Source organism: Zingiber officinale, chromosome 10A (assembly GCF_018446385.1).
Source record: "Zingiber officinale cultivar Zhangliang chromosome 10A, Zo_v1.1, whole genome shotgun sequence".
Classification (NCBI taxonomy): Eukaryota; Viridiplantae; Streptophyta; class Magnoliopsida; order Zingiberales; family Zingiberaceae; genus Zingiber; species Zingiber officinale.
The window spans coordinates 94077879-94101202 of NC_056004.1; the positions used below are offsets into that span (position 1 = coordinate 94077879).

General features: G+C 38.2%; 1 protein-coding gene across 1 annotated transcript; it reads left to right on the forward strand.

The window, feature by feature from the left end:
• The first annotated feature begins 9 nt into the window (after nucleotides 1-9).
• Nucleotides 10-22156, forward strand: LOC122026801 (histidinol dehydrogenase, chloroplastic-like). The gene is made up of 9 exons (XM_042585516.1): nucleotides 10-71; nucleotides 160-244; nucleotides 311-382; nucleotides 469-531; nucleotides 17602-17634; nucleotides 18479-18538; nucleotides 19464-19574; nucleotides 19756-19902; nucleotides 22097-22156. The coding sequence occupies exons 1-9, from the start codon at nucleotides 10-12 to the stop codon at nucleotides 22154-22156; spliced, it is 693 nt and encodes a 230-aa protein (XP_042441450.1).
• Nucleotides 22157-23324: the final 1168 nt, after the last annotated feature.

A 23324-nucleotide genomic window follows, 5' to 3' on the forward strand; every position in this document is an offset into this window, starting at 1 on the left:
CTGTGCACCATGGTCATCACGGCGACCACTGCAGAGATGCCGAAGAAGCGGCAGGCCTCCCGGGATCGCTCGTTCGTTGACGAGATGAGGACCGTTGCTATGAAGCTGCACACCAAGGAATAGCACGGTGCATTGCATCTGTTGGCCTTTATGTTCCAGGGGGTACTGCAGTCTTACCCTCAACTGCTTTGATGTTCTCGGTGGTATAGTATCCTTGTTTACAATATCCAATATTGTAGTCATAGTGAATTTTGACACATTTAGGCAAAAGGATCTGGTTTAACTTTCAATTTATTTATGTATGCACCAGCCTCCACAGATTGCCGGGTGCAAAACCATTGTTCTAGCAACTCCGCCTGGTCGTGATGGCAGTATTTGCAAGGTAGCCTTAAAAAATAATCTATCATCACTATCCCTACACTGGTTTTCCATGTTAAGACATAGGTTAACATGATTATGTGACAACAGGAAGTGTTATATTGTGCAAAGAAAGCTGGCGTCACCCACATTCTAAAAGCTGGGGGAGCTCAGGTTCGTCAATTTCTAACCCTTTTCATTCTTTTTTTCTTCATCAAGTCTTTTCTCACAATGGTATCTATGCATTCTATCTTAGGCGATCTTAGCGATGGCTTGGGGTGTTAGAATGTATACTAAAAGCCTAGCTTTTGGTATAAACATTTATCTAGAAATAAGAATCACATTGGTCAAATGTCTACATTTATGATAAATGTAGTTGTTCAATTAATTTATATTGTAGATAACATGGTGTGTGGTGTCACACACAGAGGATCATGTTATCAGTACCTTATAAATTATAAACAGTAACTCACGACCATAATGGAAAGGAACAAACCATTGGAAGGTCGTAGTGTAATTAGGTATTAGTTTATCTTAACTATATAATTACACTAGTACACTTAGAGTGTATTGAGTAGGACCATTAGAGGTCGTTTCTTTTATACTGACTTTATAAAGAAACAAAGACCTCAGTTATTATGGAAGTGTGTGCTCTTAATCCTAATATAATAACAAGCACATATATTTGATATTTATTTCTTTAATTTATCAATGGGTGAGATTTAGTTCGATGAATCAATAAGCCCGATAAGTTGGGAAATGATATCACTTATAGTGTGTATTGTTGATTATAGAAGGAAACTGTGTCCTAGTGATCTAGGTTGAGAATGTCCTCAAGAGGAGCTCATAAGGATTGCCATGTTAAACCCTCGGTGGACTTAGTCCGACATGACGATAAGGTTGAGTGGTACTACTCTTGGACTAAGATATTAATTAAATGAGTTGTCAAGAACTCGCTTAATTAGTGGACATTTGACATCTTAAACACAGGGAGACTAACACACTCATAATAAGAAGGAGCCCAAAATGTAATTTGGGATTGGTGCGGTAGTTCAATAATAGTTCTTTAGTGGAATAAATTATTATTGATGGAATTAAGTTGTGTGTTCGGGGCGAACACGGGAAGCTTAATTTCATCGGGAGACCAAAACCAATTCCTCCTCTCGGTCCCTATCGTAGCCTCTTGTATATAGAGATTTATACCCACCACATACCCACCTTCTTACCCAACCAATAGGGGTCGGCCAAGCTAAGCTTGAAGCTCAAGCCTAAAGGTTGGCCTTAAGGTGGCCGGCCAATAGCTTGGAGCCCAAGTTTGGGTGGCCGGCCACATCATATTAAAAAGGATTTTTTATTAAAATTATTTCTTATGTGGATATTATAGTTTTAAAAGAGAGTTTAAAAATTAAATCTTTCCTTTTAAAGCTTTCTACAAAAGATTAAGAAAATATTTGAAATCTTTCCTTATTTGTAAATTGAAAGGAGATTTTATTTTTAAGAAAAACTTTCCTTTTTGACCATGATAATAATTTAAAAGAGAAGTTTAAAAATTAAATATTCTCTTTTATTAGTTTCTACAAAAGATTAAGAAAATATTTGATATCTTTCCTTATTTGTAGATTGAAAAGAGATTTTAATTTTTAGAGATAACTTTCCTTTTGGAAATTATCCACATGTTTAGAAGAAGAATTTTAATTTATAAAATTTCCTTTTTATTAACCAATCATGAAGGATAAAATTATTGGAGAAATTTTTATAAATTTCTAGAAACAAATTAGGAAGTTTTAATTCTTGTGTGAATTAAATTTTCCTTGTTTTGGGAATTAGAAGTGGTCGACCATTATTATTAAAAGAAGAAAATTGTTTTTAATTAAAATAATTTTTCTTTTTATGACAAAAGAATTAAGGAATTTTTATTAAAATTTCCTTATTTGTCAAGACCAAGGATTATAAAAGAGGGGTAGAGGTGCCTTCATGGGTGATCAACTCTATTATTCTTCTCCTCTCTTTTTCTCCTTGGGCCCTAGCTTCTTCCTCTTCTCTTCTTCTTATGGCCGGCGACAACCTCTCTTGGAGCTCTTGATGGTGGCGGTTCTAGCTAGGAGAAGAAGGAGAGAAAGGTGGTTTTGTTTCTTGCATCCCTTGGAGCTTGGTGGTGGTGGACCTCTACTTCTCTTGGAGAATTGTGGTGGCCGAAACTTGCAAGGAAGAAGAAGGTGCTTGGTGGTTCTCATCTCGGAAGATCGTTGCCCACACAACGTCCGAGGTTAGAAGAGGAATACGGTAGAAGATCAAGAGGTCTTTTTAGAAGGTATAACTAGTAATTTTTCCTTTCCGCATCATGCTAGTTATTTATGGAAATAATACCAAATACAAGAGGCTTACGATTCTAGTATTTTGAATATGTTTTTCGAAGTTGTGTTCTTTTGTTTTTCTTTTCCTTGTGATTTGATTGTTCTTTTTGGTTGACCTAAAGTTATTTTAGGAAATTAAATATTAGCTTTCCATAAAAGGTTTTGTCTAGTCGGTGGTGGTTGTTGCCATATCCAAGAAGGCCATGTGCCTCGCCACGTCAGTACTGGGAACCAATTATGGAAATTAATATTTAATGGAATTAATAACTTAGGTGATTTGGATCAAACGTGTTAAGTTCCGCAGGAGATCCGAGTCTAAACCTTAAAGAACAAATATATTAAGTTTTGGATCAAACGTGTTAAGTTTCGCAGGCGATCCAAAATTTAATTTAAAAGAACACATGGTAGCTAGGAAAAGGTTCAGACCTTTGTACAAAATTTTTGTACAGTGGAACCTCTAGGTTTTCCGAGTAGCAACCAACAATTGGTATCAGAGCTAGGGTTTTGCCTCTGTGTATTTGGTATTAGTTTAATTATGCACATGTCATACATAATTTAGGCAGAATAATAGTAGGATGTGCTAACTTTGTGGATGCAGGATCCAACTATTATGGCTTTTAGTTATTATGTGTGTGATTGGACCCTTGGACATGTCAAGGGCATTTATCTGTGTGTGCATGATTGTATTAAAATACAGCAGGAGCTGTATTTAGTTTTATTAGGATTTTATTTTTGATCTAGATACATGTACATTCCTTTTATGGAATATAGGATCAAAATGTAAAATTCTATTTATGTCGCGGATCGAATCTTGCAAAGCGTGGAACCTTCTAAGGACCAGAGGCACAACGGAGCAAGGATGCGACAGCTAGACCCGGTGGCGGTGGCCAAAAATGGCAGCAGCTTGGGATGACAACACACGGAGGACAACTAGAGATAAAAGCCATAATAGTTGAAAATTAGATTTTCTATTTATTGCTTTTATATTGTGCTGTGTGTGCATGTTAATATACATGACTAGTAGGCTAGCATAGTTAAAATTCCTTGTTTATAAATAACTAAGTGGGAGAGGGATTTTTAAATAAATCCCATGGTCTCCATTACTGGTTTGTAAGTGATGCAAACAAGCTTGCGCGTTGGCTCTGAGTGCCTTCCTCCATAACGGATGAGCTTGTTTGTGGATCACTAGAACAGACTTCCATTTTTGGATGACTATAGGAAGTTAATTAAGAGCGTGTGATCTTCCCCTACGGAAGAGGCATAATCTTATTAATGGACTTAGTGTCAAGTAATGGTATACACTTAGACACATCTAATAGTATCCTCCCCATCGGAGTCACTGCTATTATTTGTGTGACCAAATGAAACCAACTATTAATTGGTCATAAAACTAGGTTGACAAGATAATAAAATTAAAGGGTTAAAACCCCTCTTACAAATGATTGATTTTGTATACGTCCACACTAACGTGGCATACAAAATTAACGGTGTTTGAGATAATTTTATTTGTCATAAAGATACGTTGACAAGATAGTTAATGGGTAAAACCCTCCTTTTACAAATGTTGAATTTGTATACCTCCACACTAACGTGGCATGCAAAATTCACGGTGTTTGAAGTGTTGGTGAATTTAAATAATATTGTTTGAGGAATCAATATTTTATTTTACATTCAAAAAGTTTTGACCAAATATTTGATCAAAGACAGATCAACTATTAATTTTATTCGTCAAAAAGTAAAGTTGACGAGATAATAAAATTAATGGATAAAATCTCCTCTTTGATTTTGTATACATCCACACTATCGTGGCATACAAAATGTTAGGACCAAAAGTAGCTAGAGGGGGGGGGGGGTGAATAGCTCGTCGCGTTCGCTCGGTGCGCTTCGTTGCTTGGCGTTGCTTGTTTCTTCTTGGATGTGCAGCGGAAAATACAGAAACAAATACAACCACGCTAACACTAGGATTTTACTTGGTATCCACCTCCAAAGGAGGTGACTAATCCAAGGATCCACACCACGCACGCACCCTCCACTATGAAACACTCCTTTTCGGTAACTACCGAGGGCGGAGAAGCCCTACAAGACTCTCAGTACAAGAAGAAGAAAGGGTAGTAAAGATTAAGTAAAAGCTTACAAGAAATGCAGTGAAAAACCCTAACCCTAACTTCTTCCTCTTGCAATAGATCCGCCTCTTGACTTGGAAAGCCTCCAAGAACCTTCAAGAACTGGCGATCACGTGCTTGTAGAGAGCTGTGGAGGAGCTGGAATGATTCTGAGAAGAGCTCGTGAAGAGATGCCGAAGACCACGCTCGCCTGCGGCTTTAAACACGATGTAACGGTCGGATCCCGATCGATTCAAATGTTCCGAATCGATCGGGGAGGCTTTGGATCGATCCACGGATCGATCCAGAGCGCCTCTGTGCTCTGGAAACGCACCTGGATCGATCCACGGATCGATCCAGCGCTTATCGCGCGAAGCAGCATCGTCCCGATCGATCGGCTGATCGATCGGGACCTCTGGATCGATCCACGGCTGTACATTGAAGAATGGATCGATCCATCGATCGATCCATCCCGGATCGATCCACGGATCGATCCAAGACTTGGTTTTGCCCAAAACCAAGTCCCAAACCTCCTAACCAACATCCGGTCAACCTTGACCTGTTGGTACATCATGCCTCGCATCGGTCACCCTTGACCTGCCAGACTCCCCACCAAGTGTCCGGTCAATCCTTTGACCCACTTGGACTTTTACTTCGTGCCAAGTATCCGGTCACTCCATTGACCTACTTGGACTTCCACTGGATGTCCGGTCAACCTTGACCCATCTGGACTTCCTTCCTTGCCAAGTATCGGTCAATCCCTTTGACCTACTGGACTTCCCAACACCGGATGTCCGATCATCCTTGATCCATCTGGATTTCCTTCCTTGCCTCGGCTTCACTCACGGGACTTTCACCTAGCTTCACTCACTAGGGTTTTCCATCCGCCTAGCTTCACTCACTAGGACTTTCACCGGCTTCACTCACCGTGATTTCCTACGCCTAGCTTCACTCACTAGGACTTTCACCGGCTTCACTCACCAGTTTCCTTCGCCTAGCTTCACTCACTAGGACTTTCCCGGCTTCTCTCACCAGGATTTCCTTCGCCTAGCTTCACTCACTAGGACTTCACTCGCCAACTTGCCCATATCTTATCAAGTATCCAACAACCTTGACCTACTTGACTCTTCTTCAATCAATATCTTATTGTCAAACATCTAAACCCTAACCAAGACTCAGCTTGGTTAACCAGGTCACCCTTGACCTGAGGGATATTGCACCAACAATCTCCCCCTTTTTGATGTTTGACAATACCACAATAACACTTACAATCCCACATGTAAGTTAGGCTAATCCTATAGCCTCCTTCTTCATGCCACTAGGTAATGAACCCATAAATTAAGCTTTTCATTCTCCCCCTAAGAGGGCAAACTCCCTCTAGGTAATGAAAACCTAACTTACTTCCTTTCATTCTCCCCCTATTGGCACACATCAACCCACTAAAAAAAAACACATCAACCCGTCTTTGGACACACATCAACCTATGCTCCAATTTTGGGCACACTTCAACAACTCCATTTGTTGAAGACTCTCCCCCTGAAGAGTTGCTCATCGTGATCACAATTTCACTCATTGTGATCAACTCAATATTGAAGGTCCCATACCCTTCATTATCTTTAACTTCTCCCTCAATGTTGACAAATACCCAACCTTGAGCATTTTCAACCACTTGAGTTGCCACTTGAAATGATGAGGATATACACTCCCCATTTATCCCCATTTCAAGTTTAAATGCTCAACCTTGAGCAAGTTCACAACAGAAGGTTAACCACCTTCCAAGGTTCATGAAAAATAATTTTCATGTCTTTAAAGAGTCCCTCCCCCTAAAGACATGGTGGTAACTTCTGTCATTGCACCAACAATGACTTGGAATCCCTAAACCTTTAGGAAACCCAGATTTAGAAGTTTTGAGGTTCAAATGTTCAAAAATTGAAACAAACCTCAACCTAAACTTCAACTTAGCCTTCCTTTACCATTCCATCCTTGTTTTCAACACGAAAACACCCTTTTTATGTATACAAATGTATTTTATGGGTTTGGAATGGTTACCTAGACTAAAATCGGTTCAAAGATGCTGAAATCAGGCCTTCCCAGCCAAAATCAGCAACTTGGATCGATTGGAGTTGAGTTCCAATCGATTGAACCTTTCTGAATCGATCCACTGATCGATTCAGACTACCTGGATCGATCGGCTGATCGATCCAGCGAGCTACTGCTCGCGAGATTTGCCATGGATCGATTCAGGCACTCCAATCGATCCATGGATCGATCGGAGCTCTGATAGTTGCTGAAATTCCATTTCAGTCAACTTCAGAAACCCCTAGAAAATTCTACAAAAATCCAAAAATTATGAAATTTCGTGTAGACATTGTTTAGGGCATATATTATCAAGGAAAAATAGTTTTCTATGAAAACACATCATATTTTCAAAGATTGACACAAACTTGAAAACTTGCAAAAACTTTAGTGTTTTCTTCAAGTTTGTGTCTAACTATTCAATGGTGATTACTATCAAAAGATAGCCTTCACCAAGGTTTTCCAAAAACATTTTAAAACATTTTCAAAACCAATATCCCATCATGTTCCTTGGGCATAATGCACATGACTTGTACATTAGCTTTCCCAATGATGGGAAAACACATAACTATGTGTTTTGATGAACCTAAAACTCAAAAGAATGCACTAAATCAACATTTTGAGTTTTGTTCATCTTCCTAACATCTCACTTGTATCTAATGTGCACTAAAACACATACAAGTCATCTTATAGTCCTTGTGAGATGTAAGATTTTGGTTTTGCCCTATTCTAGGGATCATGCATATCTATCTAAGCATTTCAAAGATATTAGACATCCACCTAGGATGTCACTTGTTAATAAGTGTTGTTAAATGCCATTTATCCTTAATTACAAGAAATTAAACTAATGCATGATAATGTTATGGCATACATCAAAAGGAAATAATTTTCAAAAGAAAATATCCTATAACTACATGATGTATGAATGTCATGACATGGTATTTTTGTATTTTTCATAATAAGTCATGAATGCAAAAGTAGACATGATGTCATGGCATATGATGGGCAAACAATCATGGCAAGATTTAGCATAAATAAAATATACCTAGATTAACTATCTAAGTATCCTTAAAACCTTAGCTAAACTTACAACTTAAACCTAGATTGCCCTTAAGTGCGTCAAGAAAACGCCAAAACCTAAATTGACATTTCTAATTCCCTTGATTAATTTATGCCAATTGAAATTAAGCATATTCCTCAAATGTTGGCATATTTCATTTTTCCACAAGAGTAGCACTTTAAAGTTAAGGCCCGGATTGCCTTAAATTTCCTAAGAACATACCAAAATCCCAACTTGGTAGCTCTTATGAATTTCCCAATATGTGCCTTTTAAGATTAAAATCAAATTTTCACCACTAGGCACATTTTACTCTTTCAAGGAGTAAATAATAGTTCCATTTCATTTTCAAAGGTTAACAAAACCTTGAAAATGCTCCTTGAGTGTCAATTTCCTCAAAGTTGGGTTAACTACCCTTCTAATTGAGTTGCCACTCTCTAACCCATTTATGGGGTAGAGAAGATGCTCCTAGGAACCCAACACCTATTGGTGCTCCTTGGATGCTCTAGGTACTCACTAGGGATAACTTCCCTAGATACCTTCCTAGTGACCTTGTTGGGCTTCTTAGAAGCCTTGGTCACATTTTCTAGGTCAACCCTAGGGATAGCCTCCCTTGTGACCTTGTTAGTGACTTTCTTAGACTTCTTAGAAGTCTTAGTCACTTGGTTGCAAAATACTCTTAGGGATGACTTCCCTAGTATTCTTGACTTGACCACTAAACCTAGGGTTTGTTCCATAACTATATGGAACCCTATGATAACTAGGCACATCCTTCTTAGCCTTTGGTTTGTATCCCAAACCTCTATGGCTATTTGATGGCTTTGACTTTCCTAGCCCTAGGTTTTGCTCATTTTGCCCTTTTAGGATATTTTCCATCCTTTTTAAGGCCTTTTCCATTTTATCAAGTCTTGATCTCAAGACTTGATTTTCTATCATTAAATCCTTAGAATTTGGTTTTTCATTAAGTCCATGAGCATTTTGGTTTCTAGGCTTGTATCTAAAATCCTTAGAGTTATTGCCTAGACTTTTACCTACATTCCTAACCCTAGGAGTGATAGTCTTAGCATGTAGGGCCACATGCTTTTCCTTAAAGCCCTCATGCTTTCTATTCTTATGGTAAATTGCATTAAAATGATAAAAATTAGAACTATCATGCTTTTACCATTTTGCAAAGGAATAGGCTCAATGAAAGTTACCTTCCTTTACCTTGGAGGCTCCCCCTTGACTAGTGCCTCCTTGAGCCTTGACCTTCTTCTTCCCCTTGGGGCATTGACTACGATAATGCCCCTTTTGATTGCAAGAGAAGCATATAATATGCTCCTTGCTCTTCTTTGTGTTGGGGATGGTCTCCTTGGGCTTCACCTTGCCCTTTTGTGCCACTTGGCCCTTCTTCTTGGCTAATTTAGGGCACTTGCTCTTGTAGTGCCCATGTTCCCTACATTCAAAGCATATAATATGATTTTTATTATTAATTGAAATATTTATACCTTTGCTTGTAGAGGTGGCATCTTTTTCTTTGGATCCGGAGGTAGAAGCTTCCTCTTGATCGGACCTTGATTCTCCTCCATTTGATTTTCTTGACTTGTGGAGGTAGAAGCTTCTTCCTCCTCTTCTTCTCTTGACCCGGATGTAGAGGCTTCTCCTTCTTCTTGATCCGGTGTCACCAAGGATTGCTCCCCCTCAATCCTAGAGGTGGAGGCTTCATCATCTTGAATATGAAACAAGGAATATGCTCCCTCCTTGTTCCCTTCGTTGCATTCCCTTGAGGATGAAGCTTCTTGGATTTCCTCTTCTTCGGAGGTTGAGCATCTCTCAACCTCGGAATCCTCCTCTTGGTCTTGCTCCAAAGAGTCTCCCTCTCTGGATTCTTCTTGATCTCGTACAGTGGAGGGGATCTCTTCATGAAGCTTGGCCAATTTGCTCCAAAGCTCCTTGGCATCTTCGAATTCTCCAACTTGCGCCAAGATGTGGCTAGGCAATAAGTTGACCAAAAGCTTGGTCACTTTGTCATTTGCCTCGCCCCTTTTAATTTGCTCCGAGCTCCATCTGCTTTTCTTTAGAAGCTTGCCCTTGGAGTTCGTTGGAGCTTTGAAGCCTTCCATTAGAGCAAACCATTGCTCTATCTCCATCATAAGAAAGTTTTCGATTCTTGATCTCCAAGAATCAAAACTTGTGGAAGTGTATGGTGGAGCCACCCTTGTGTCAAATCCAAGTCCATCTTGGAATTGCATCTTGAAGTTGAGCTTGATGAAGTCTTGAACTTGAAGAATTTGCTCCAACTTCTTCACCCTCTAGCTTTTCTTGATATGCTTGACCCTTCCGGCGATGATTCCGGTGAAGAGCGGCCTCGCTCTGATACCACTTGTTAGGACCAAAAGTAGCTAGAGGGGGGGGGTGAATAGCTCGTCGCGTGCTCGTCGCTTGGCGTTGCTTGTTTCTTCAAGGATATGCAGCGGAAAATACAGAAACAAATACAACCACGCTAACACTAGGATTTTACTTGGTATCCACCTCCAAAGGAGGTGACTAATCCAAGGATCCACACCACGCACGCACCCTCCACTATGAAACACTCCTTTTCGGTAACTACCGAGGGCGGAGAAGCCCTACAAGACTCTCAGTACAAGAAGAAGAAAGGGTAGTAAAGATTAAGTAAAAGCTTACAAGAAATGCAGTGAAAAACCCTAACCCTAACTTCTTCCTCTTGCAATGGATCCGCCTCTTGACTTGGAAAGCCTCCAAGAACCTTCAAGAACTGGCGATCACGTGCTTGTAGAGAGCTGTGGAGGAGCTGGAATGAATCTGAGAAGAGCTCGTGAAGAGATGCCGAAGACCACGCTCGCCTGCGGCTTTAAACACGACGCAACGGTCGGATCCCGATCGATTCAAATGTTCCGAATCGATCGGGGAGGCTTTGGATCGATCCACGGATCGATCCGGAGCGCCCTGTGCTCTGGAAAAATCCCGGATCGATCCAGCGCTATCGCGGCGAAGATCGTCGATCGATCGGTGATCGATCGGGACCTCTGAATCGATCCACGGATCGATCTCTGTTCACTGGGAAGAATCTAGATCGATCCACCGATCGATCCACATCTGGATCGATCCACGGATCGATCCGACCTGGTTTTGCCCAAAACCAAGTCCCAAACCTCCCTAACCAACATCCGGTCAACCTTGACTGTTGGTACATCATGCCTCGCATTTGGTCACTCCCTTGACCTGCCAGACTCCCCACCAAGTGTCGGTCAATCCTGACCCACTTGGACTTTTACTCGTCGTGCAAGTATCCGGTCACCCATTGACCTACTTGGACTTCCACCGATGTCTGGTCAACCTGACCCATCTGGACTTCCTTCCTCGCCAAGTATCCATCAATCCCTTGACCTACTTGGACTTCCCAACACCGATGTCCGATCATCCTTGATCCATCTGGATTTCCTTCCTTGCCTGGCTTCACTCACCAGGACTTTCACCTAGCTTCACTCACTAGGGTTTTCCATCTGCCTAGCTTCACTCACTAGGACTTTCACCTGGCTTCACTCACCAGGATTTCCTTCTGCCTAGCTTCACTCACTAGGACTTTCACCTGGCTTCACTCACCAGGATTTCCTTCTGCCTAGCTTCACTCACTAGGACTTTCACCTGGCTTCTCTCACCAGGATTTCCTTCTGCCTAGCTTCACTCACTAGGACTTCCATCTGCCTAACTTGCCAGTTAGGACTTCCCAGTCAAGTATCCAGTCAACCTTGACCTACTTGACTCTTCTTCAATCAATATCTTATTGTCAAACATCTAAACCCTAACCAAGACTCAGCTTGGTTAACCAGGTCACCCTTGACCTGAGGGATATTGCACCAACACAAAATTCATGGGGATTTTAAAGAATTGATCTTGACCAAATATTTTTGTGATTCTTAGGATTTAAAATGTTTGTCAATCCCCTAGTTGTTATACTATAGAAAAGACTTAGTAGTCCCAATTGTAATGATTGGAAATATGACTTGGACATTAAGGTAGACTGTCTTCTTAGAACTAAGAATAATATAGGTGTATTTAATTCATTAGTTGAAACATGTTTAGTGGTGTTATCTACCAGAACCTGGAGTGTAGATACAGATGCCATCAATCATGTCCGCAATTCATTGCAGGGTTCCAGGAAATCTGGCAACTAAATAAAAATTAAAACACCGTTCATATGGGCACTACTGTAAAAATGGTAGCTGTTGTAGTGGGAGATGTTTATCTTTTGATAAGAATAAAACATGGATTTTTGAGTAATTATCTTTATGCACCAAGTTTAGAAAGAACTAGTTTTCAGTTTCTAAACTATTCAAAGAACTTGATATTCTGCCTCTTTTAATAACAAAGTTGTTATTAAGAAAAAGATGGAAGTTATCTGTTCTGGTACGTTGGTTGGCAATTTATAAATCCAATAACTCCCACGATGCAACAAATGGAAATTAGTAACACATCTTCTAATTTTAAGAGAAAGCAACCTTCGGAAATGAACCATTAATATCTTTGGCATCTAAGGCTAGGTTATATTAACTTGAGTAGGATTCATTGGTAGCTGATGAACTTTTGGGTTCATTGGTAGTGGAAATCTTTCCAACCTGTGAGTCTTACTTGGAAGAAAAAATAACCAAGAAGCTTTTAAGTTTAAGGGTATGGAGTCAAAGATATATTGAAATTGGTTCATTCTGATTTGTGTGATCCTATGACTATCCAGACAAGATGTAGTATTGAATATTTCGTCTATTTTATAGACAACTATTCAAGATACAAATAAATTTACTTAATGTACCGCAAGACTAAGTACTTTGATTAGTTCAAATAGTACAAGGCTGATGCGGAGAAATGTTAAAGTAAAAGTCACTATGGTTAGAACATAGTGGCAAGTACCTCTTGGGAGAATTTAGGAGTCACTTATCAGAAGTAAGGATTCAATTCCAACAAACCGCTCCTGGTACACCCCAACAGAATGGTGTAGAAAAAGGAAGGTATAGGACTCTTATGGAAATAAGTAGATTGATGAGTTATTTAGAATATTACCAAAATCATTTTTAGGATATACTCTGGAAACGGAAGTGAATATAGTACCTTCCAGAGTCAGAACACTCTACTCATATAGAATTGCTGAATAGGCATAAGCCTATTTCGAAGCATATTCGGATTCGGGTAGTTCAGCACATATGCTGAAGAGAGACAATGATAAGTTGGACAGGAATTCACTTGTTTGTGGGTTATCCTAGAGAAATGAAAGTAGGTTTATAGTCTTAAAAATCAGAAGGTCATTGTTAGCATCAATGACCGATTTTTAGAAAAGGACTATGTAATAAACCACGTGCCCATAAGAAAATTTGTTCTTAAGGAAATAATAAAAGACATGTCTAATCTAGTACCAATTGTACAAGATGAGATACCACAAGGAAACTGCAACACGTATCACAAATGATACACAATTGCAGAAAGTGCCTTGTCGTAGTGGGAGGGTTGTTAGGCAACCTAAAAAGATTCATGTTTTGGGAGAGTTTTTGGACTCGATCCCTGGAGGACATGAACCTGATCTCCGGACATATGACGAAGCACTCCAAGATAAAGATGCAATATCTTGGCAAAGAGTAATGAATAACAGAATTAGAATATATGTATTCTAATAAAATCTAGAAGCTTGTAGAACCACCAAATGGTGTAAAAGCCTTTGGGTATAAAAAGGTCTATAATAGGAAAAGAGGGATAGACAGGAAGGTAGAAACTTTCAAAGCAAGGCTAGATGAAAAAGGAAACTTTTTCACTGGTAGCCATGCTTAAGTCTATCCGGATACTTTTATCTATTTGGTAAGTGGATGTCAAGACAACATTCCTTAATGGAAGTCTTGAAGAAAGCATCCATATAAAGCAACCAGAAGGGTTCATTGCAAAGGGCTAAGAGCATCTTGTGTGCAAGCTCAATCAGTCTATGGACTGAGGCAAAGCTTCAAGGTCTTGGAACATCCAGTTTATCAAAGTAATCCAGACCTATGGATTTATTGAGTAAACGGATAAGTCTTGTGTATACAAAAGGTGTGATGGAAACGTGGTGGTATTTCTTGTACTATACGTAGATAACATTTTTGGTAGTTGGAAACAATATCAAAATGTTGTCAGAAGTAAGGTATGGTAGTCCAAATAATTCGATATAAAGGACTTGGGAGAATGTATATATTTTTGAGATCAAAGGATCGCAAGAAAAATATACTTATCCTAAGCTTGATACATCAGAAAAATCCTTGCTCGTTTTAAGCATGCAAAACTCCTAGAAAGGTTTCTTACCTTTTAAGCATGGAGTGTCTTTATCTAAAGAGATGTCTCCGATGACATCAAAGGAGATTGAGGACATGTAGGCAGTTCTTTATGCTTCGGCAGTTAGACAACCTAATATATGCTATGCACGAGATCAGAAATCTGTTTTGTCAAGGGCATAGTTAGCAGATATCAAAGTAACCCTAGACAAGGACATTGGACTGCAGTAAAGCATATATTAAAGTACCTTAGAGGAATTAGAGATTATATGCTAGCTTACAAGGCAGTTAATTTAGTCCCTGTGGGTTGCATGGATTTTGACTTCCAATCGGAAAGGGACAATAATAAGTCAACCTCGGGGTTTTGTGTTTACTTTAGGAGGTAAAGTCATAACTATGGAAGAGTGATAACCATAGGTATTTTTCTGGACTCCACCATAGAAGCTTAGTATATGGCAAGCCTCTGAGGAAACCATAAAAGCTGAATGACTTAATTACCTCAAGAAAGACTTAGATATGATTTCTAGTTTGTCCAAAGACTATTACAATTTATTGTAATAATAATGGTGCAGTAACAAACTCGAAGAAACCATGAGTCTATAAGGCAAGTAAACACAATAGAGCGCAAGTACTACCCAATATGAGAAATCGTATAAACGAGGAGAAGTTGTTGCCGCCTAGAATGCATCAGATGATGACCTATAGATCTTTTCACTAAGGTCCTTAAGGCGAGAGCTTTTGATGGACATGTTGAAGGGTTGGGAATCAAATGTATGGCAGCAGATATGGCAGCTTAGTCTTTTAGTATAAGTGGGAGATTGTTAGAATGTATACTAAAAGCCTAGCTTTTGGTATAAATATTTATCTAGAAATAAGAATCACATTGGTCAAATGTCTACATTTATGATAAATGTAGTTGTTCAATTAATATATATTGTAGATAACATGGTGTGTGGTGTCACACACAGAGGATCATGTTATCAGTACGTTATAAATTATAAACAGTAACTCACGACCATAATGGAAAGGAACAAACCATTGGAAGGTCGTAGTGTAATTAGGTATTAGTTTATCTTAACTATATAATTACACTAGTACACTTAGAGTGTATTGAGTAGGACCATTAGAGGTCGTTTCTTTTATACTGACTTTATAAAGAAACAAAGACCTCAGTTATTATGGAAGTGTGTGCTCTTAATCCTAATATAATAACAAGCACATATATTTGATATTTATTTCTTTAATTTATCAATGGGTGAGATTTAGTTTGATGAATCAATAAGCCCGATAAGTTGGGAAATGATATCACTTATAGTGTGTATTGTTGATTATAGAAGGAAACTGTGTCCTAGTGATCTAGGTTGAGAATGTCCTCAAGAGGAGCTCATAGGGATTGTCATGTTAAACCCTGCAGGTGGACTTAGTCCGACATGACGATAAGGTTGAGTGGTACTACTCTTGGACTAAGATATTAATTAAATGAGTTGTCAGTAACTCGCTTAATTAGTGGACATTTGACATCTTAAACACAGGGAGACTAACACACTCATAATAAGAAGGAGCCCAAAATGTAATTTGGGATTGGTGCGGTAGTTCAATAATAGTTCTTTAGTGGAATGAATTATTATTGATGGAATTAAGTTGTGTGTTCGGGCGAACACGGGAAGCTTAATTTCATCGGGAGACCAAAACCAATTCCTCCTCTCGGTCCCTATCGTAGCCTCTTGTATATAGAGATTTATACCCACCACATACCCACCTTCTTACCCAACCAATAGGGGCCGGCCAAGCTAAGCTTGAAGCTCAAGCTTAGGGCCGGCCAATAGCTTGGAGCCCAAGTTTAGGTGGCCGGCCACATCATATTAAAAAGGATTTTTTATTAAAATTATTTCTTATGTGGATATCATAGTTTTAAAAGAGAGTTTAAAAATTAAATCTTTCCTTTTAAAGCTTTCTACAAAAGATTAAGAAAAGATTTGAAATCTTTCCTTATTTGTAGATTGAAAGGAGATTTTATTTTTAAGAAAAACTTTCCTTTTTGACCATGATAATAATTTAAAAGAGAAGTTTAAAAATTAAATATTCTCTTTTATTAGTTTCTACAAAAGATTAAGAAAAGATTTGATATCTTTCCTTATTTGTAGATTGAAAAGAGATTTTAATTTTTAGAGATAACTTTCCTTTTGGAAATTATCCACATGTTTAGAAGAAGAATTTTAATTTATAAAATTTCCTTTTTATTAACCAATCATGAAGGGATAAAAATTATTGGAGAATTTTTTATAAATTTCTAGAAACAAATTAGGAAGTTTTAATTCTTGTGTGAATTAAATTTTCCTTGTTTTGGGGAATTAGAAGTGGCCGACCATTATTATTAAAAGAAGAAAATTGTTTTTTAATTAAAATAATTTTTCTTTTTTATGACAAAAGAATTAAGGAATTTTTTATTAAAATTTCCTTATTTGTCAAGACCAATGATTATAAAAGAGGGGGTAGAGGTGCCTTCATGGGTGATCAACTCTATTATTCTTCTCCTCTCTTTTTCTCCTTGGTGGCCGACCCTAGCTTCTTCCTCTTCTCTTCTTCTTATGGCCGGCGGCAACCTCTCTTGGAGCTCTTGATGGTGGCCGGTTCTAGCTAGGAGAAGAAGGAGAGAAAGGTGGTTTTGTTTCTTGCATCCCTTGGAGCTTGGTGGTGGTGGCCGGACCTCTACTTCTCTTGGAGAATTGTGATGGCCGAAACTGGCAAGGAAGAAGAAGGTGCTTGGTGGTTCTCATCTCGGAAGATCGTTGCCCACACAACGTCCGAGGTTAGAAGAGGAATACGGTAGAAGTTCAAGAGGTCTTTTTAGAAGGTATAACTAGTAATTTTTCCTTTCCGCATCATGCTAGTTATTTATGGAAATAATACCAAATACAAGAGGCTTACGATTCTAGTATTTCGAATATGTTTTTTGAAGTTGTGTTCTTTTGTTTTTCTTTTCCTTGTGATTTGATTGTTCTTTTTGGTTGACCTAAAGTTATTTTAGGAAATTAAATATTAGCTTTCCATAAAAGGTTTTGTCTAGTCGGTGGTGGTTGTTCCCATATCCAAGAAGGCCATGTGCCTCACCACGTCAGTACTGGGAACCAATTATGGAAATTAATATTTAATAGAATTAATAACTTAGGTGATTTGGATCAAACGTGTTAAGTTCCGCAGGAGATCCAAGTCTAAACCTTAAAGAACAAATAGATTAAGTTTTGGATCAAACGTGTTAAGTTCCGCAGGCGATCCAAAATTTAATTTAAAAGAACACATGGTAGCTAGGAAAAGGTTCAGACCTTTGTACAAAATTTTTGTACAGTGGAACCTCTAGGTTTTCCGAGTAGCAACCAACATGGGGAACATCATCTTGCCCAAAGGTAATCCTTACAAACATCTAATACGTTGATTGCAAACCCTCACCATTGAAAGTTGCATCTCTTATTTGGCAGTATTTTCAAGTTTCTTCTGTCTTTGCTTTATCTGGATTGTAATTTTGTGCTTTGTATATGTAGCTTGATTTTGAGGTGGTATCTCTTTATCATTTTGGGAAACTTAATAGTGATAGGTGGGCATCTTGGCTAGAAAGAGTAGGAACTAGGAACACTAGCACTAACTCATCTTCTACTTTTACAAACTTTTTTACAGGAGAGCTATCTTGCATACAAAATCATCATTTTTGCAATCTTGAACACAAACTATTATTTTCATGCTTCAATTATATATATACATATATATAACTTTTTTCATCATTATGAGCCTTGTTTCATGAATATGATACTATATTACGGTGGATTTTGTTGCCTGAGCATTGTGTGCAAATTTCTCTGTTGCATTCTATATTTGAATCTCTCATTTAGTTAGTACAAAAACATTTGGAATGTAGGCGTTCTGAACCAACGGAGTTAGTGTTGCTAGTGTTGCTTATTTTATTTCCATTGAGTAACGAACATTTAATTAAGCTTTGCACTCAAGATTTTGATTTGTGTATTTCAGACATCAGCTATTCACTACCCCCTCCTCTAGCTGTTGTGTCAATCCTACATATCATACATGAACAAATATACACCTATATGAGATTCTCTTGTGGTGCAGGATCTCCCTACTAACTCAATCTTTGTTTTCTGTCAAGCTTTTAATTGATACTCCTCTTCATTTGGTTTAAGCATTATGTAATATTGATTGCACTTACTTTTACGTCTATGTTTTAATTGCTTTTTTCAGGTTGAAAAATTTTTTGGGCCAGGAAATCAATATGTTACTGCTGCAAAAATGATTCTTCAGGTATGATAATAATTCTGTAGCCTCACATTTCTATGAATATTGCTCTTATCATTTGATTACATCTACTTACCTTGTTTTAGTCCTATGCACAAATGATTTTTCCTTGTCATGAGGTACTGGAAATGTAGTGATCAATCAAATCAAATCTATAGTATTAATTATCTTGTTTTGTGGTGATTTTTGGAAGAAGATAATATGTTAAGTAAGAAGATCAAAATGTAACAGATAATATGGCCATTCCTCACTAGATCTTTCATGAATGAAATGACAGATCAGTTGGCTCTTCTGTAAACTATTAGCTCTTTTCCCCTTGCAGTTAATCAGAAACTTGGAGCTATAGGTCAGATAAGATTTGTTAGGAACAATCATTCAGCTAAATCCCTGCCTTAAGAATAAAATTGAATCCTGTACCTCAGGTACTGTTATTTCCTGGAAAAGTGTTTAACAGAAACACAGGAACCAAATTTTATCAAGAAAGTTTCATAGCCAGTGGGAACTATAATAATGTTTATGTTCTTGGCTTAAAAAATTGTGACATTGATAGCCTCTAAATAGTGAATGCAAATATCATTTTTGAGCTGTTAAAACTAGACTCAGGATTGGAGTGGAAACAACTATATCATTGCCCATGTAATACACAAATCATCTACCATCAATTTTCTGACACTTAAAAAGATAAATCTGCTTTAACCTATCAACTTGGGTGTTATTTATTTGTTTCTCCCTAATTCCGATAACCTTTGCCAGTGTCGTGGCTTCATTTTTGATTCCCAGTAAGGTGTTCAATTGGTATGGATATATCTTATAGATATTGTATTAGAGATATGTCTCTACAGTAGTTAAATTTCTGTTCAATCCTCATAGCTGTTCATTTTGTTGATCACGAAGAGAATGATCCTTGGTGAATACTTTGGCTGATTTGCAGAATAGTGAAGCCATGGTTTCCATTGATATGCCTGCTGGCCCTTCAGAGGTGCTGGTCATCGCCGACAGACATGCCAATCCAGTTCACATAGCTGCAGATCTACTCTCTCAGGTGCAGAGTCTTCTGTTCTATTGTGCCTGTGTTATTAATGTTTTTTGTTGTAATTTTCAGTAGCTGGAATTTATTACCTGAAGACTTGATAAAAATCCACAATGAAACCTTTCAAATTGCTATAAGGATAGTTGTTCCATGGGTTTGGTGCTCTTCTTTTATAAAATCGCTAATTTTACAGGCAGAACATGGTCCTGACAGTCAGGTAGTTCTTGTCATTGCTGGAGATGGTGTCAATGTTGATGCAATTTTAGCTGAAGTGAGCAAACAATGTGATAGCCTTCCTAGGGGAGAATTTGCTTCAAAATCACTTGGTCATAGCTTTGTTGTATTTTGTTGGTTGCTTATGAAATTTTGTTGGTTGCTTATGAAATTTCTTCGGAATGTTATAGATATTATTTTTGAATGTTAGAAAATTGTATATTAAATTTTATTTTGAAATTCAGTATTTTGAATGATTTATAATATTGGAAAATTGTGTATTAATTTTTTTTTATTTTTTTTCTAAAAAAGACAACGGTTTTTCACCGTTGTCGTAGATAGTTTAAAACTGTTGTTGAAGACCCTGTTATTAAAGGTAGACGCTCAAAGACAACGGTGAAAAACTGTTGTCTTTGAAGGAAAAGACAACAGTTTTTCACCGTTGTAAAAAATGTTGTCTTTGTCTTCAAAGACAACGGTTAAAAACTGTTGTCTTTTGCCACCCCTTTTAACAACACGGCCTTTAACAACAGTTCAAAATGGCCTACGACAACGGTGAAAAACCGTTGTTGTTTGACTTTTTTCTTGTAGTGCGTGACAATAGGCACATGCACCCGTGTTATGTTAGCTGGCTGAGCATGGGTCGTGTTAGGGAACATGGGTGCCTATGCTTGGTTGGACAAATGCAACACAAGCCATGCTAATTAGCATGACCTCCCGTGTTCAGCTACCAGAATCGAGCACGAGTAGTGTAGTTGGACACAACCGCCCATGCTGCACCTCTATGTCTTGGTTTTCACTCCAAACTTCATTCGATGAGCTTCTAAGTGAAACAACTCGATTAAAACTACTTCAAAACTAAATCGAACAATCAAAAGTGTTAAAAATCTAAGAAATAAAAGACTTGGGCTGCTTCCTAAGAAGTACTTGTTTAAGATCATTAGCTCGACTTCTTATTTAGTTTTTCTAAATCTCTCTTTTGGAGGAGTGAGATATTTCAAAACTCTCTTACCAAGGATTCTTGGTCTTGAATTTGCCTTGAACCTTGCTTATGGAGGAGCTTGCTCCAGACCTTAAACCTTCATTAAATATGCTCATCTTCAAATGGTTGTGAAAAGATCATCCATGTGATTGCTGTGAAGAACCTATCCTGCTACCAACATGTTTGAAAAAAATGTTGATTATTAGCTTCAGATATATCAAATAAAATTTTACCTACATCAATCATAAAAGTGAGTGAATCATCAAACATATTTCATGTATGGTTAGGAAAGGTTATGGATTCGGTGGTGGTGCCACTAAAAAAGGTAATTCTTGGGGCTTGGCCTCCACTGCTCAAGTCCCTACACTTTCATTATTAACAAGTTTAGTTGTCGCAACATCTATAGTGTCAAGTGGTTGTATGGTCAAAGAAAGTAATTCTTGGGGCATTATTTCTACAGCACAAGTTCCTACACTCCCATCCACAACATCATCATAAGCAAGACAAACTTCACCAAAATTAACATCAACAATAGGAGTAGCAACAATATCGATAAACACAATTAAATTTGTTTCTTCAAGTGCTTTTTTCATGGCTTCATTCATTTTGTTTTGTGTCGCAATAAAATTTTTACACTTGATTTGTAAGTTGTGAAACTTACGTCAATTATTGGTTATATGTCATGTTGCTTCATACATCTCATAATATGGTTGTTGTGGCCTTTGAAAGTAATTAGGAAGGACTCCCCATTTTTGCTTGTACACTCTATATGCAGGATCAAAATTCATCAGACAATTATTTGTATCATGCCAATCTATACCATAAAGCTGACAATATAAATAAAAAAAATTGCAGCATTAAATTGATTAAACCATTTAATTTGAGCATCCATTTTGCTTTATCAGAGAAAGAAAAGAAAATGCAGCCAAAGAGAAAAAAAATCTAGATTAGCTAAATTGCTATCCAACTAATATTAATTGCAAAATCCTTGGCAACAACGCCAAAACTTGATGTGTGCAAATTTGCAAGTGCATGGAAGTGCCATCAAGTAATAAAAGATCGAATCTATAGAGATTGTGAATCAAGTACTAGTCAGAATGGCAAAATAGATTATATAGACAATCTCGGATGGTTGAAGTCACAAACAAGATAGGGAGAATGAGAGAGAGAGAGTTGTAAAAGTTGAAAGAGTTGAGAGAGGTTTGAGGGAGAGGTAGAGAAGAGAGCTGGGTCAAGGAAGTAAGTGAAGGGGGAGTGATTCTAGGACTTTGATTTTACCCAAATGATGTAAACACCTAATCTATATTTAGTTTCCTATTCTTAATGGATATTTATGTAGGTATACCATCCTATGGTGTCCGATATGACTTTTAGTACTACAGTGATATACCAACCCTAATCATTGTCTACTTTCGAAAGGATCATAACTAGTGATTAAAACCTAGGGGACCCTATCACAAGATCTCGATCTCTAATTAACCACTTTTCTTGTTGCGTGACAATGAATTAGGTTTGATCCATTAAGCTCTATGATAGCTTAGGGTTCCTCGCGGCATACCGAGTTGCACTTTCCTATCCAACTTTCTGTGTCTCCATTTTCTATGGGTCAGAGGGTCGAGTTTTTCTTTCGATTCATTCCCAAATTCTCATGGGATACGAATCTCATATTTTTGGTATTGAGATCGTGTTCATAAGGTAGATCCAGACCATAAATACATATTTCATCAAATAAGAAACATATAAACTTAGTAGATTAAATAAAAAGATGTTCACATTGTTGATACAGTTTGACCTGGCTGTTGTTTTGATGTTGACACGGATTTAAGTTTGTATCAGATATTAATTAAACTCAGACTGATTAATGATCAAGGTTGATCATGTGGAGAGGAAAAGTCCAAGTACGGATACTTGGCACGCGAAGTCGGAGAGGGCTCGGCAGCTCGTTCTCCGGACTAGGTCAGAGAGGGCTCGGTAGCTCGTTCTCTGGACCGGACGGAGTCGGAGAGGGTTCGGCAGCTCGTTCTCCGGACTAGATCAGAGAGGGCTCGGTAGGTCAGAGAGGAACTAGAGTCGTCAAGGTGGTTCGCCGAGCAAACTCGCAAAGGACAAGCCGATGCCAAGGCGGTGGTCACTCTACAATGTGGGATAGCCAAAGATCAACTTGTCAAGGTAGGTCCATTTGTGAGTGCAAAAGATTTGTGGAACAAGCTCATCGAGCTCCAAGAAGGAACCCGAGACTCTCGGATCGCCAAGAGAGACTTGTTCCTAAACGAACTACAAAATCTCACCATGAAGGAGAACGAAACGGTAAGTGAACTACACGGAAGGTTCAAAGAGATCATCAATGGTCTTCATTCCGTAGATGAACGCGTAGAGAATCACGATCTCGTAAGGTACGCTCTCAAAGTCTTTCCGAGGAATGCCTTGTGGTCATCTATGGTAGATGCCTACAAGGTCTCCAAGGACCTTTCAATTGTTAAATTAGATGAATTCTTTTGTGAAATGGAACTTCATGAACTTGCTAACAAGGGTCAAAAAGAGAAAGGTATTGCCTTAGTTGCAGGAGA